The sequence below is a fragment of the Mercenaria mercenaria genome, chromosome 12 (assembly GCF_021730395.1).
Source record: "Mercenaria mercenaria strain notata chromosome 12, MADL_Memer_1, whole genome shotgun sequence".
NCBI classification, from domain to species: Eukaryota; Metazoa; Mollusca; class Bivalvia; order Venerida; family Veneridae; genus Mercenaria; species Mercenaria mercenaria.
In genome coordinates this window covers 52682810-52700024 of record NC_069372.1, presented here as the reverse complement: position 1 = coordinate 52700024, position 17215 = coordinate 52682810, and the positions used below count along the sequence as shown (strand labels likewise).

General features: G+C 34.5%; 1 protein-coding gene across 9 annotated transcripts in view; it reads left to right on the top strand.

The window, feature by feature from the left end:
• Positions 1 to 16433, top strand: part of LOC123533360 (unconventional myosin-Ic-like) — a 73887-nt gene extending 57454 nt beyond the window's left edge. For 7 of the 9 annotated variants that reach the window (XM_053520077.1, XM_053520073.1, XM_053520075.1 and 4 more), the window contains 11 exons: positions 312 to 396; positions 1943 to 2102; positions 2862 to 2945; positions 3614 to 3707; positions 4468 to 4535; positions 5263 to 5404; positions 6733 to 6806; positions 7849 to 7872; positions 9120 to 9220; positions 10069 to 10172; positions 11405 to 16433. In XM_053520077.1, coding sequence (XP_053376052.1) covers positions 312 to 396; positions 1943 to 2102; positions 2862 to 2945; positions 3614 to 3707; positions 4468 to 4535; positions 5263 to 5404; positions 6733 to 6806; positions 7849 to 7872; positions 9120 to 9220; positions 10069 to 10172; positions 11405 to 11466 — 998 coding nt within the window. In that variant the 3' untranslated portion in view covers positions 11467 to 16433. The remainder of the gene's footprint in view (positions 1 to 311; positions 397 to 1942; positions 2103 to 2861; positions 2946 to 3613; positions 3708 to 4467; positions 4536 to 5262; positions 5405 to 6732; positions 6807 to 7848; positions 7873 to 9119; positions 9221 to 10068; positions 10173 to 11404) is intronic. The other 2 variants (XM_053520080.1, XM_053520079.1) reach the window with 2 other exon arrangements.
• The last annotated feature ends 782 nt before the right edge of the window (positions 16434 to 17215 follow it).

The following is a 17215-nucleotide window of genomic DNA, read 5'->3' as shown; positions in this document are numbered from 1 at the left end:
ATTTCCTTTTAACCTTTACCCTGCTAAATTTCTAAAATGGACTGGTCCATCATTCAATTTGGGCAGTATCACTTATTTTTCAAAGGGGTGTTCACTGAAAATTTACTGACTGAATAGCGAACGGTGCAAACCATGGATGTGCAGGTTGATCTTGGTCTACACTGGTCGCAAAGGCAAAACCACTTGCCACCAGCAGGCTAAAGGTTACAGGAATTGTATTTCAATTCTTAATATAAATAGATGACTTTACTCTTAATGTTTTAGAAAACAATATTACACATAATGAGAGAGAATTTGTTTCTCTTTTTCAGCTGTTATTGTTCAGTGCCACTGGAGAAGATTTCTTGCCAAACGATTGTTGGAACGGAGACGATGGGCCGCTCAGGTTGTTCGCAAGTAAGAAAAATGTAGTAATTAAACATTGGGATCTTTTGCAAACATATTCATTCTCATGAACCACCTGTTGTAGAAAATTTTGTTTATCTGAAAAGTGCCAAAGATTTTTGTATGTGGTAAAAAATAAAAGTTACTTTCCTCTCCTCATTTTTAACTTAACTAGTTGTACCCCCCGACAACAAAGTTGTAAGGGGGGGTATACTGGTTTCAGGTTGTCTGTCCATCTGTCTGTCTGTCTGTCTGTCCGTAGACGCAATCTTGTGCGCTCCATCTCTCCTTATCCCCTTGACAGAATTTAATGAAACTTCACACAAGTGATCAGTACCAACAGTAGTTGTGTATGGGGCATGTTAGGTTCTTTTAGAAAAAAAATTTGCAGAGTTATGGGACTTTGTTTTTTTGTTACTATACTATATACATAGACACAATCTTGTGCGCACCATCTCTCCTCATCCCCTTGACACAATTTGATGAAACTTCACACAAGTGATCAGTACCAACAGTAGTTGTGCATGGGGCATGTTAGGTTTTTTTAGAAAAAAAATTTGCAGAGTTATGGGACTTTGTTTTTTTGTTACTATACTATATACATAGACACAATCTTGTGCGCACCATCTCTCCTGATCCCCTTGAAACAATTTAATGAAACTTCACACAAGTGATCAGTAACAACAGTAGTTGTGCATGGGGCATGTTAGGTTCTTTCAGAAAAAACATTTGCAGAGTTATGGGACTTTGTTTTTTTGTTACTGTACTATATACATAGACACAATCTTGTGCACACCATCTCTCCTCATCCCCTTGACACAATTTAATGAAACTTCACACAAGTGATCAGTATCAAAAGTAGTTGTGCATGGGGAATGTTAGGTTCTTTCAGCGACAAAAATTGCAGAGTTATGGGACTTTGTTTCTTGTTAACATACTATGTACATACAGTCTGCATATGCAATCTTGTGCATGCCTAATCTACCAAACCCTTACACACAATTTAATGAAACTTCACACAAGTGATCAGTACCAACCCTAGTTGTGCATGGTGCATGTTACATTCTTTTAGATAAATATTCTGCATAGTTATGGGACTTTGTTTTTTGTTACTTTACTGTATACATACAGTCTATATACATACAGTCCATGTAATTATGTAATCTTGTGTGCGTCAAATTGCAATGTACTGTGTCAGTGCATGCGGGGGGTACATTCATCACCTTTAGTGATAGCTCTAGTTACTGTCAAATTTTTGTCAGTGTCTACATTTGCATGTCAAACATTTTTCATGCAAGCAGCTCTCAAGGCTACTACTGGACTAGATTCTAGGTTAGCCAAGATACATAATTGTAAAAAAAGTTATTCCCTATTTTAAGGTTGTAGTTGCAATATGCACAGTTGAACAAGCTTTTGTTAAACTGAGCTCGTGTCTGTAATTGGACTTTCTTTAACAAAGTCCGCCAATATAAAGATTGGAAGAAGACTATGAAGTAGGTTTTGATTTTTTTTATTCTGAGTTTTGAAATGAACGCATGGTGTCATTTGTACATTGCAGGTTTGTAAAGGGATTCCAGTATCGTAACGAGCCGGAATGTGATGAGAACAGAGACTTTGTAAAGTTTACGAAGATGAATTATCTTAAAAGACTAGCGCAGTGTGCACCTAAATCAGTACTTGATAAGTCCTGGTTACCGGCACCAAAATTGTTACAAAAGGTATGTTGGCATTTATTACAAGTTAAGATGCATAGGAATTCAGTCATGAGGATGTTAACCCATGTGGTCAAATATCCAAGCATCTGCGCAATGAACCATGGTATATCAGTTGATTAAGCACAGGAAGTCCTTATTGTATACTCAAAGAAATATTATGATAAAAATTGGCTGTTCTGCATTCATTGTATTGTAATGTACCTAATGTCATTGGGCCAAATTTGACTTGAAAATGATATTTCATTGGTCCATGAATCAAACCTGTTGTTTATTGCAGAATATACAATGCTTGATTTTCTTTGTTGTTTAACTGAAAAAAGAATCTAGCCATGTTAGAGTTTTGATTTTGTTAAGATTATCTACATTGACTAGCACAATGAGTTCTAATGCTGATACTTGCTAGAATCAAGGCTGCACAAGCAAAATTCAAGCATATATACAAATGTCTCTTAAGGAAGACCGCAGCTGTTGGCCATTATTGCACTTTTTCTTTGCACCTTACAGTGCAACCTTTCAAGAGCAAACAACACTAGGGAAACTAAAAGGTATGTTGTACAGAGGTTGTTACCCTGTAGAGAACTTAGAAGAGACAACAGCTGTTTTACATCAATGCTTGTTGTCCTTGCAGTATGTTTTAGTGTAAAAAGTGTCCGTGTAATGTATTTATGTTTCATTGCAGAGTGTTAGCTGAAGACTATGGAAATGGAAGTATATATTATCAACTAATTGAATGCTCTGATATTGTTTTATTTTTCATTGCAGACATCAGAATTGTTGAAAACAGTGTGTATGAGAAATCTAGTCTTGAGTTATGTAAAGAAGATCTCACCATCCATGAAAATACAGGTGTGTTTTTTTTTTCTATTCAACATTTTATTTTTGCAATGACTTAATTTTTCAACTGCGTGAGCATTTTCTAATTAACCCACATAGGGTTTTGCAACAGCCTTTCTGTAATGACAATAGTTGTGGTGTCGCCCCATAATAAGTGTTGTGGGGCCTGATAATTGTTATTGGGCACTACATTAATGGGTAGAGATCTGGACACATAATTGATGGAGTTATGGGGCATTATAAGAGATGAAGGGCCCAATAAATTGCAGTAAAATGGTTCATCATGCTGTAAGAGTTGTTAGGCCACCCTATAACTGATGGAATTGTTTAATTCTTTAACTCTTTAATGAATGGAGTTTTAGTGATAATTTTGAAATAACTTTGTCACATCTGTGCACTAAAATGTTATATCTATTACTTTTTGAAATAGTCAATTCTGTACAAGAAGACTTTTTGTGGTGACCCTTGCCAGTATTGCATATACAAAGTTATTTTGTTGGAAAACTAGGACGGTAAGTGAGATACAAAAAAAATAACACCATTTTTTCTGTAACCAGAGGATAGATATTGCCACAGAAGATGTTTAACCAAGTCAGCCAAGTTTAAAGTTTTTGTATTAACTAAATATTTGAGAGGAGGTATAAGACCTTTAGTGATAGCTTTGAATTTTATAATCCTAGATGGAACAGAAGGTGGTTGCAGAGAGATTGTTTAAAGGGAAGAAAGATTCCTATATGCACAGTATCAAAGATCATTTTGTGGACAGTAGGTTAGGTAAGTCTGAAAACATTGACTAAAATTCATAACTACGGAATGACACTGACACTTAGAAGAAATTGTAGTAGTTGATGTACTAATTGGAAGCCATTTACAGGATATTTAGTCATACATTTTGCTTTCTTGATGAAACTAAGAAAATTTATGCCTATGAGAATAAATGATTTTACATTAAATTAATATTTACATTGATTCTGCGTTTGCGACGACACATGTATATGATCCATATGTTCACAATATCTAAAAAAACTTGTATATCTGTGATGTCACATAAAAACAGAACATTTCAGAGGCTGCAATGTTGGATGGCTACAGTTATTTATATACTTCATTTTAACTACCATGTGTGTTGTTTAAAATGACGTTAAAACATGTTTTTCCAGCAGCAACTTTTAGTTGAAACTTTTGTTGTCTAAGAGATCTATAACTTCCAAAGTATGCAACACTGGATTAGTAACATGGTTTCATATTCAGATGCAAACTACAAAATCATAATTTGAGCCGTGCCATGGGAAAACCAACATAGTGGGTGTGCGACCAGCATGGATCCAGACCAGCCTGCGCATCCGCGCAGTCTGGTCAGGATCCATGCTGTTCGCTAACAGTTTCTCCTATTCCAATAGGCTTTAAAAGCGAACAGCATGGAGCCTGACCAGACTGCGCGGATGCGCAGGCTGGTCTGGATCCATGCTGGTCGCACACCCACTATGTTGGTTTTCCCATGGCACGGCTCATTTATTTCTAAATTATGTTTCAGCTGCTCATCATGAGAGTCACAAAAATTCCCTGCTGGCTACACTGAAACAGTCACATGAAAACATAAAGGTATCTGTATATAGTACTACCAGTATATTAAGTACTTAGAATAAAGTGAACAGAAAGTTTAATCACTTAGAAAATTATAGGTAGAACAAAAGACTGTAAATCATATAGTTGGAAGTTGGATGCCCAGGGACTGGGTTTGATCTCTGTGATGATTTCAGGTACAGAATCCAGGATCACTGGCTAGGTTAACTGCCTACCGTAACTTAACTGATACCCTGTTAAAAGATAGTGTTAAAACAACAAACAACTGTTTAGGAAACTACACTTCCCCAACTGTAGTGTGTTATATCTTACACTGGTCATAAAATGAATGAGATATTTTGTCAACTAAAGTAAAAATGAGGGTATATTTGATTTGATGATGTAACTCTAAACCTATTTCAAGTACAGTCAAACTTTATTCCCCCAAATTTGGATAATTCGAACACCACCCTTTGCACAAACTCGTCATCAGGTCCCGGCAAAATCTCTGTATAATGTAAATTGGTCAATGGCTCAAACTACTGATAACTTGAACAAATTTTGCCAGTCCAGTCATGTTTTACTGTAGGTGTTTATGACTTTGGCTAAAACAACTGTAACTAAACAAAGAACATCATAGGAAAACTCGAAAAAGATATAGAATTATGCTCCATTTGGTGATTTTACTCACAGTATGTTTTATGAGTCTAAACATACTCCTGCTAAGCCTATATTTTATGAAATACTGTTGTTTTTTTTTTTACAGTACTGTACATATGTGACGAAGTATGATCGCCATGGTTACAAGAGCAGAAAGCGTGTGTTGTTCCTGACTGATTCTACATTGTTTGTTGTAGAAGAGAAAGACTTCAAAATAAAAGATAGAGTTCCATTCTCCTTGATAAATGGTATGATATTGCTTTTGAAGTTTGAAATGCAGCTACCGTATTTTGGTGTGTATAGGTCGCACTTTTTCTACCCATTTTGCTGCCTGAAAAAGTTCCTGCGACCTATACGACAGAACATTGCCAGCAGAGTTTTTTTTTCGGGCCAATTTTCTGACCGTAGCTCTCGCAAAATTACGTGCATCTGTTACGAACGAACAAAATGGATAAAAAATATCAATATCGGCGGCCTTTCAACTAATAGCGGTTACTTTCAATAAAATATATCGTAAATAACCCATACAGACTATTAAAATTACGAATTACTTTAATTCAAAGATGTGTTTGCAATTTCAGTTTCGTTTGTTTCTACTTTCGTTTTACTGGACGCCATTGACATGTACTCCGGGTTGGATAAAATCCGGACAGATCCGTCATCCATTCCAAACATTGTTTATACTAATTCTTAGCGTATTAAAAAACTTAAAAGAAAATTTTTTTACTTTTAATTTTTAAATAAAAGAAAAAAAAATCCAAAAAGAGATATTTTGTTAATCTCAGAATCAAAAGAATGCGGTTAATTACATGACGCGGAAAGGTGTTATAATTGCTGTGCAAACAATTCACATTTAAACTTGCATAATTACAGAATGCAAACGCAAACCGTCTGCTGCCATTTAGTGTCAAAAAGCCGCTTTTCTTTGATGTAGTCTGTTACCGATACTACTGTTGGTACGAAACGGTTGGGATCGAAAATAACACTGTCCGCCTCCGATTTCCACCAATCAGGTTCTGATAATAATTCAGTCCGTGGCATCAATATGGCCGCCGCCATAACTTTTTTGTCGGTAAATGTTAAATATTGCTGGGGGAAAAGTCCGAAACTTAAATGCGACTAATACGCTAGAACTTAAATTTTCCGACCATTTCCAGAGCAAAAATTAGATGCAGACTATACATTACCGCGACCTATACACACCAAAATACGGTATGAAATCATTTTATTTCTAGGTTTTGGCCAAAATGGCTATTTTGTGGAGATTTGAATTTGTGGATTTCAGAATTAGAACATAAAAAGAATGGGGAATTTACTTGTTCATTGGGACTGACTCGACCATGAAATCTATGAAAATTAGTCCCCCATGGTAATTAATGATTAATGATTTCCCTTTAGGGCTTTCAGCTAACTTTGTAAGATAATTCTTTAAATTAAATTGCCCTCATATCATAGGCTTTCAGCTTATGTTAAAAGCTACTTCTGTAAATGTATGTGACATTATGTGTAAGTATTCAACTCTCTGGAAGATAATTTGAAATGAACAGTTGTGAAACATAAAAATTTTTCTTTTCAGGAATACAGACAAGTTCCTTGATGGATGGTATATTTGTTATTGTGATAGGCAATGTGGAAGAGAATGGATCGAAGGTAATTGTTTAAGATTCAAAACATGTACAGTATTCACTATTTCATCTCAGTTAATATTAAAGGTTACCGAATTGAAATGTTACGCCTCAGCACTGTGAATAGGGCCCATGCCTTGATTGCTAAACTCTGTTGTTGTATCTAACAAGCCATCCAGCAATTAACTGATGGTTTTTAGCTCTATCAGGTGGCTTCCAATGTCTTGAATAATGCTTAATTAAAGAGGCCCCCAGGGGTATTCGTCTGATAGTCATTTAAAGTTATGTTCATTTAAAACTTGTGTTCATTTAGTTTGCCAGGGCTTTCTTTGTCAGAAAGGTGCTTCCTTTATTTCACATAGTAGTCCTTGGTACAACTATGTTTAACAGAAAAGGATAATTCTTGGTATGATAATTTGTTGAGAAAATGTGTCTATTATTTCTTGTTTGGAATTTATTGTTCTCTATAATTTGACTTTTCTAAGAAAAATAAAAAGATAATAGAGTTTAGGCTGTTTGAGTAGTTGGACCATAAATATAATATAATGCATATATTTTGTGAGGTATGAGAGATACTAAAAGTGATATAGAGTAACATGTTACTTGTATTTTGTTTTACAGTATAAAAAGGTATGTTTTATACATTGATTGTGTTGTGTGATTTACAGAAGTGTGTGTAATAGAGAACAGATTATGATAATACTTACCTGGTGCATACTGTAGTAAATCTGTTGTGCATTTTTATATAGTTCTGTTTTAATGCAAGACAAAATTCCCAACTCAATCTCTTGCACAGAAATGGCACTGCTCAGTTTGATGAAGACAGATAAAATCCCTGCTTTCATTTTGCTGAATAAAAAATTTTAAATAGCGGTGGTTTCAGCATGAGTTGAAAATTAACAATTTTTAAGGTGATTATTATCTGTTTTTAAACATCATTATGTGAAAATTAATACTTCTTGAAAAAATGAAAGTGGGATATTGTCTGCAGCAGGGGACATTTGTGTGGACTTTTACTGACTATGGGTTTCTCAATGTTAAAGTGTTTCTTCAAACTATATATTCAGGAAGAACTGAAACAGCTTGAGAGGGTAAACACTAGAACATATAAAACAACTTTCTGTTATATTTTCATATATCATCTACCATAGGACATAATTTGATATTTAAATCACTTTTCTGTTATATTCTTTATACAGAAGCTACAGGCTCTGACTTCTAGTTCCCTTATGACTGGGTACAAAGTGTAAAATTTGAGTTTGGGAACATGTCTCAAAATATCAGTTATTTCTGAGCACAATTTTGAAACAGACCAATGACAATATTGCATTTTGAGACAGGTCTCTAAACTCAGATCTATAATTTCAGAACCTGGATTCAGTCAAGATAAAGTTTAGTCATCAATTTAATATACTAAATATCCAAATATTTTCTTGTCTAAATACTGTTCTGAAATATCAGACTTTTATAGCATAAATATGAAATCAGGGTCTAGTTGTAAATCGTTTATCTTTTCAGTTTGTTATGCTACTAAGTTTGAAGAGCCTTATTTTCTCCTTCTAAATGCATGATTTCTCAAAATCCTTCATTTGTAGTGTACCTCATATTATGTAGACTATACTTCAAAGTTTTCATCATAAAATTTCTTTAATATTGTTGCATGTATTACACATTGTTTAGAAATATATGGTTTCATGTTAAGAATTGCAAGAATTAATGAAAGTTCAGCTTGTATTGCTAAAATCAGTCAATTTGTAAAAAACACAGACTACAAGCTCACAAGTTACATGTTCATTTCCTTTTGGGCTGAACATTTTCTGTAACCAAAGATATATTGTACCACTTGCACAGTTGTATGTAGGAAGTTTTACTATATGACACTGTTAAGTAATCTCTATAACTTGGTAAAGAGCTGAAAATGAACTACTTGTGTATGTAAAACTATAAGAACCTATACTAATTCTTGGGTATGTTAGTCACCCTCCACAGAAGTATTTGCAGTTATAATGATAAATTGGGGGGATAGGGGAACATTAGCCAGTACCCCATATTTATCATACTCGCCACACATATATTTCCATGGAGGGTCAATAGCAAACCCAGTAATTGATTTGTTTTATCAAGCACTTGTTTTCAGCCTTACCCCATATGAAAGTCTACTGACCTTTCATGGAAATACACCATGTGAGCAACTTTTCACCACTAAAAGTTATAGGACCTTGTGGCAGGTAAAATAAAAAATCTTTTAATAGAAGTCTTCCTTTTGTTAGGGAAATGAATAAATTTATAATGAGAGCTCTAGTTTTATAATGTGTAAATACATTATTAAATTTTGTAGGGTGACCTGATATTACAGAGTGACCATATTATAGAGACATTGACCAAACTGGTGATGATTTCTGATAAGGAAAATGTCCTGAAATTTGCAACCAACAATGTGTAAGTATGACATCAAAAATTTCATCATATAAGCACAGCAGGCAAGGAAGTTGTAGTAAAATGTATTAAAGGTAAAATTAGGTCCTATTTGGTTTTGAGATGTTTTGAATAATTATGAAAAGAATTGGAATCACTGACATACTCTTGTATGATCATAAGAGGTGACTGATTAGGGTTTGAACACTTGGTTTCCTGCAGATGTTCAGATTCCATACCTCATATTTTCACCACCACGTAGCTGTATGAATATTAAAGCTAAGATCAACATTATTTCAGATTCACATATAGACTGTAGGGATAATACATGTTTTTTGTGTAGTAACATCTGCAGAATCCCAAGGAAATCCGAACACTTCTCTATTCGTTATCCTATTAATCAAAGAAAGCTCAAAATTGAGTGTTATTATGCAACAATATATTTTTCTGATGTTACTATTATTACTTGATAGCCTAAAACGGCATAGCAGCGTTCTCGTTCTTTAGTGGAATGATATTGTGCTCGTGCAATATTTTCACTGCAGAACTTGTGCATATTCCTGGATACAAAACTAATAATCTATAATTATTGTGCAATAAAATCATTGTTTGTACATCATAGTAAATACATCATAGTGGAATGCAGAAAAGGAACATGATGTAAAACAGTCAAATTCTTCTAGTTGTTGTGTTAGAATCAAGTGATTTTATTGTTGAATAAAATTACTAAAATTAATGTTATTTAGATGCATATAATTATTTTACTCAGGCTGTGCCCCTATGCATCTTAATGCCAAACATTGATTTTATTCAAAGATAAAGTCACTATTTGAAATTCATTATTTCTAAATTATTGTGATTGTTTATTACAGTATTAACCATGATCTTGCCAGCGGTAAACAGGGCAGCATAGAATTTACAAAGGGAGATAATTACACTGTGAAGAAAGGAAAAGGGGGACAACTTATAGTCGTAGGTATAATTTGCACCTAGTTCTAGGCATGGATGCACTTTGCACCTAACATGCACAAGCAAGTATTGCCACATCTTAATACAACTAACTTTCACTATTAAGTTCTTCCTTTATGCTATACAGAGAATATATATAGTGTGAAATGATCCATTGTTTTCATTGGAACTGGTTATTTTGAATTGATAAAACCAAACTAATTGATTTGATAAAACCAGTTAAATGACAGCGATGTCCCTTTTTCTTTAAAACCATCATTTACATAATGGTTTTGAAATGTCTTAAACTGTATCAAATTTGATCCAGAAGTTCTATTATCTTCAATATCTTTGTCCCTGTGCACATGCATTAATCTTTTTTTTCTGTACAGGAAGTTAAAAGCACAGTTTTTATCCAAATTATTGTTTTGATACTAAAATTTACTAACCCCTTCAGGTAGACACTACATGTTGTACAATACCATTACATTTATATAATTGTACTTCATCCTTAATAGTGTAACTAACTTTATCAATGACAGTGCTTTCATCCCTTTAAAGAGTCGGACTGTCCCCAAGTAAAATGTGCAGCACTGTGTACACCAGAAATGATTATGCAAATGAAGCTTTAAACATTCCTTACTGGTGTAGCTCCTATCTTTGCCAACCATCTTATTTTAATTTTTTTACCTAGAGATTGGACAGTCTTAATAATATATGTGATAGTGTTATTGTAGGGATAACACATGTTTTTGGTGTTAAAACATCTGCAGAATCCCGAGGGATTGGTTGGTGCCCAAGCCCGGTAGGGCGAGGGTACCAATGTTTCCCCAGGGATTCTCAAGATGTTATAACACAAAATGAACAGTGTTCTAACATAGATCCGTAAAAAAAAAAAACACTAAAAAAACAAATAAATTATCCCTCAACGTCATTAAATTTCAATGAAACGCACGGCAATGTCTGCATTGTTTTTTTCACATTAACATTGTGTTTTTGAATTATACGTTTCAGGACCGTAATGCGTTTATGCTTTGCCAAGGATCAGGCATATATAAAATGTGTTTGAACAGCACATGAGCATGAGAATCTCTTTGTTAACACACATTTTCTCCTGTTAAAACACTCCCAAAAAGGGACAAGAAAAGCAATTTTATGTTAGAATTCTGGCCTCTGTTTACTTGTAGCAAATACAGAGATGTTTTTGCTGGAACTTCAGAAGTTGTCATTTTTGTCAACAACATTTTAACTTTATTTCAGACGGTTCCAGGTCTCGCCTAGATTGCTCTGACCTTCACATTGGTGCTGTTAGAACCAGCTAGTCCTGTATAAAGTTGTCAGACCACGGTGCTGCAAGAACCAGCTTATATTCTCATATAAAACATTGTTCTGTAAAAGTACATATTTGAATTGAGTATAAACTTGATGCCTGTAATTTGAAAAAAAATCATGTATTATTGCAGCATTGATTAACATTCTACTGGTGACATTGTACAAATTGTATGTGTAAAAAGATGCCAGCCACATCGCTGTTTTACAAAAAAAAAAAAAAAGAGTGTGGATAATTTATTAACTTCCTACCTCAGTCAAGCAAAAGTAATGTCCGTAATCAGACTATGTGGGATAAATTCTACCATAACAGATTAACATCTGTAGTATCAAATTCTGTGCCTTGTACATGTATGTCATAGTGGTAAGACATTTTTAGATAACCATTTATTTGAAGGCTGTGTAATGGGGAGGACATTTATGTTTACCTTTGTCTGGAAATTTGACACACATACCTGAAGAATTGTTTGGCCTAGAGTCATCAGACATTATAGGAATGTTATCCAGCATGTGAAGTTGTACACCTTGGGTTTGTCTGAGATTTTACACAGCCAGACTAGAGTTATGACCCCTGACTTAGTCAAAATATTTGACCTGGAATCATGGAATTTATGGTTATGTTATTCTTGGTATTTTTACTTTCAGTTACTTGCACTCTTTTTTTCTCTGGTAATTTTTTCCCGAAGACAATTTTTTTCTAGTTTTGATTTCTAAACAATGAAGATAAAGTTGACTTAGTCTTGCAATGTCAGCAAGTATCATATGACTGTACAGTGACAGAGAGTCGGGGTACTAACGTCCTATGGACATATATCTTGTTCAACATACAGTCAAACCTGTATTAAGCAGTTGGCAAAGGAAGCTACACAGTCTGGCTGCTTTAGGTAGGTGGCTCAGACAAGTTTAAGTGAAAACAAAAGGGAATAGCAGGCTGGCTGTTTAAGGAAAGTGGTTGTTTATTACAGGTGTTAGCTAAGGCAGGTTCACCTGTAGTTTATGTGGTCACTTACCTAACAAGTGTTCTTAACATTTCCGATCCAGTGCCCTTGAAGTAATTGGTAACTTTCCCACATAGAACAATGGGGAAAAACAAATGATGGTGAAGGATAATGGTGAACCAAGTTAAATTTTTCACAGGAAATGATTGTAATGTAGGAAGTGATTTGTGGTTTCCTGAGTCGCTCTATCTGAGTGTACCATGCCATACTGTAGATCTAGTATTTTTTGTCATTTTCATTAAGAATTCATCTCGGCAGGGGGTATGGGGGTGGGGAAGCTGGGCTGGTCATATGTCCAGAGAAGATTCTCTAGACTATTCTGATTTGATGTGTCCTACTGTAGGTGAATATTATTGAAATGTATGTGTTGCAAATATCAGTCCATCTACACTATCATTTATAAAAGGTAGTTTGTGGCAAAATGTGTTCATTCAATCTCCACTTGTTATATTTTTAAATACGTAGTCAAAATGTAATGCTAGTCTGACCTATTTAAAATATTTAATTTAAAATTGATGTCTTCATATAAATATGGTTTGAGTATGTTGGCAGATATTGTGACCCCAGGAATTGTTCTGTTGCCTCTGTTGATAGTAGTTTTCAAAAGGTTCTTAATATCTTGTAACAGGCCCAAAATCATGTGTCACTGTGAAATTATATGTGTTTACACTGTTGTGCTATTTTTAATGGTGTGCCATCATCATGTTACGTTGGTAACATAGTGTATTGGGAAAACCTAATATTTACATTTAGATTGTGCTCTTTTTAGTGATGTGCCATTATGATGTCATATGGGTAACACTAAAACTTTTCAACCGCTGCAGTATAGAGGAATTTTTTTACAGGGAAATGCATGTGTGGTTTAAAAACATTAAATGGTAACTATGATGACCTGTGGGTAAGATGTGGGACCATAAAATCTGTGGTGATACAGTTGTGTTCCATGTTAGTTATAAGATCATTTTGACATATACATATACAGTAACGTTTACGTACCATTTTGATATTTGTTTAACATTTATTAAACAAAAGTATGTAAGTAACATTGGAAGCGTAAATTTCAGGATTACTTAACTTGTTTTGTTTTGTACTATTCAACCATAGGTATCATGCTATATTATAAACTTAAGCATTACTGAAATCACCTTGAACTTTGATTTATGACAATTAGGCTGTTGGATGCTCTTCAACATTTTTTCCATTCAAGTTGTCAGTTTGTAGTTGGCTATGGTAGACCAATTTACACCTGTGGAACTGTGTACTATAAGACGTTTTGCAGTTTTGATTTAATTATGTTTTAATGGGGAAAATATAGCTGTGGGATTATCTTGACTTGAATATTTTTTTCTCATGATTATATACATTTTCTTAATTCTTTGTTGTAAACAATTTATATCCATTTTTATGCCCCCGAAGGGAGGCATATAGTTTTTGAACCGTCTGTCGGTCCGTCGGTCTGTCAGTCTGTCCGCAATTTTCGTGTCCGGTCCATATCTTTGTCATCGATGGATGGATTCTCAAATAACTTGGCATGAATGTGTACCACAGTAATACGACGTGTCGCGCGCAAGACCCAGGTCCGTAGCTCAAAGGTCAAGGTCACACTTAGACATTAAAGGATAGTGCATTGATGGGCGTGTCCGGTCCATATCTTTGTCATCGATGGATGGATTTTCAAATAACTTGGCATGAATGTGTACCACAGTAAGACGACGTGTCGCGCGCAAGACCCAGGTCCGTAGCTCAAAGGTCAAGGTCACACTTAGACGTTAAAGGATAGTGCATTGATGGGCGTGTCCGGTCCATATCTTTGTCATCCATGGGTGGATTTTCAAATAACTTGGCATGAATGTGTACCACAGTAAGACGACGTGTCATGCGCAAGACCCAGGTCCGTAGCTCAAAGGTCAAGGTCACACTTAGATGTTAAAGGTCATTTTTCATGATAGTGCATTGATGGGCGTGTCCGGTCCATATCTTTGTCATTCATGCATGGATTTTAAAATAACTACGCATGAATGTGTGACACAGTAAGACGACGTGTCGCGCGCAAGACCCAGCTCCGTAGGTCAAAGGTCCTAAACTCTAACATCGGCCATAACTATTCATTCAAAGTGCCATCGGGGGCATGTGTCATCCTATGGAGACAGCTCTTGTTATTGTTTAAGGAGGTAACACTCACTGTGGACCAACGTCGTGCTGTATTTAAATACCCGTATTAATTATTTGTTTATCTGTATAAAACTTTGATGCTGAAACACAAAGTGAACAAAATTCTACAAATTTTATATTTCACCTTTTTTTTCGTTACAAATTAAGTGGACCATTACACTCAACTTTTTGCTAGAAGTGAGATTTCATGCCTGTATGTGTGTGTATGGAGTAGGATTTTATACACTTCAGTATGTCACTGTGTCTAAGGTATTGCAATTTTTATCAGAATTGAGACATAAACATTTATTAAATAACACATTGTAAATGACATGTATCAAGTTTAAAACTGTATCCAATAAAGTGTAGTGATTAACTGCTACATCATGGACCTTTACAACTTCCAAAAACTAAAACTGAATTGAGACGCTTCGAATAGCACCTATATGTAATTAATACGCTCTTGCAGCCAAGATACATAATAATGAAGGCCTGTGAAATAAAAAAGAATTGAAACTCCCATAACATGGAACAATCGGACCAAATCTTGTGAGATCTCTATCAATAGCCTCTTTGTGTTTGACATACTGATCAAGATGATCCATACATCATTTTACAGTTCTGTTTTTTTTATTTCTTTGTATATTACCAACAGCTTTTGTGGCAAAGTTCCATATTACCTAATTCAACTTGCCCTTTATCAGTAAGTATAATAATTATATTATAGCTGTTAAATTAATGATATTCTATTATTTGTTATTTTGTTGTAAATCTATTTCAATTTTCATATATTGTTGCTATTTTACAATGTAAAATAATGTTGTAAATTTTGATATACAAATTTCATCTGCCTGATCAAATAGTGCCTTCTATAAAAGGAGACATTTAACAGTATATCCAACTGTAAGCATTTTCATATCCTGAACCTTATGTTACTATAAGTGATATATTACACTATTGGTTTGGGTTGGTTAAAAGGTGACATTGAAATAGATTAGGTATTATGTTCGAATATATTTATACCATAACTCACAAGTATTCTTTCAATGCTATGAATGTATATTTTTATATTGTTTGTTTGATTTGATCCAGGAGGTCAGTTATTAAAAAGAATTATTTAGAGGAGGACATTTTTACCCCCAACTACAGGTAGTTGGAAAATATCTTGTCATGCATAGATGTATTTTCATGTGACTTGGTACCAGCATTCACTAAAACAAGTTGACATTTACGACATATATTACATGACTCTACTTTAAAGATTAAGTTCACACCGAGTGATCAAAGACTTTATATCATCTTTATTGTCCAGTCTATAATTCAAGGTCACACTTTGAGGTCAAAGTTGATTTAAGTGATTTTTAGTTTTATGTCACTAACTTTATAATACATAGATGGACATTTACTGTAACAAGGAAATGTTTCTCTTGCAGACCCCTAGTTCAGTGATCAAGGTCGATATGTAGTGATTTCTTTACCCATCTTATTTTTGTATACTTATAGATTGATATTCAATTAACCTAGCAAAAAATAGAGAATGAAACCTTTGTTACTATTTATAAACATCATGAATTTTCACATCTGTTGGAAAGATGATAATTTTCTTTTTCATTTACATTTTTTATATCCAGTAGGGGGACTTAAATTGTAATGCCTTGTAATACTGCCTTTACTTGTCATTGATAAACTTAACGGTTTCATGAAAATTCTGCAGTGCAGCATATAGATTATTTTCTTGATTTGTATGTGATTATTTGTAAATTAAATATTTATTAAGTGCAATTACAAATAAAGCTTTTTTCATGTTAGAATTTGTTTTGTTTTGTTTTCATGCACTAGTGTAAACATTACAAATCCTGTAAGGGACCTACACCACTGAGTGGTTAAGGGTACTGCTCCTTGCTTTTGTGGGTTAATTTGAAACAAGTTATTTTACCCCTTAAACATGTTAAAAGATACAGCTCGCATTTTGTTAGTCTGTCCATCCCATTTATGTCCACTCATCTTCTGCTTATATGAAGGATACCGGGTATTTATTGCACTTTTATCTTGTCAGATGACTTACAGAATCCATGTTCCATGTTCGCTGAAGGTTAACATTGAAAGTAAAATATTTTGGCATGCCTCTATTTAAAAAAATTTAGAGATGATCTCGCAATCATGAGATGGACCAAATTTGGTGAAGATCCATCAAGCGCTTGGAAAAACGGGACGTATTTTGTGATGGCATGTGTATCTGTCCATCATAATTTGTGTACGGAGCATTACTTTGTAACCATTACAGGTATTTGCTTTAACCTTGGTTTATAGGTAGATGGCAATGAGACGATGAGCACAGGGCTTGAACCGACTCTGTAGGTCAATGGTCAAGATCGCAAATTGAGCTAAAAGGTCAAAATTGTCCATTATATTTAGTGTCCGAGCATAACGTAACGACCATGCGAGGTATTGACTTCAAACTTGGCTTGTAGGTAGGTGACCATTTGCAGAGCACATGAACGGAGTCAAAGGTCAAGGTCACAAATCGAGCTCGAAAGTCAAATCTGTAATATTTCGTGTCCGAGCATATTTTATTAATCATTCAAGGTATTGA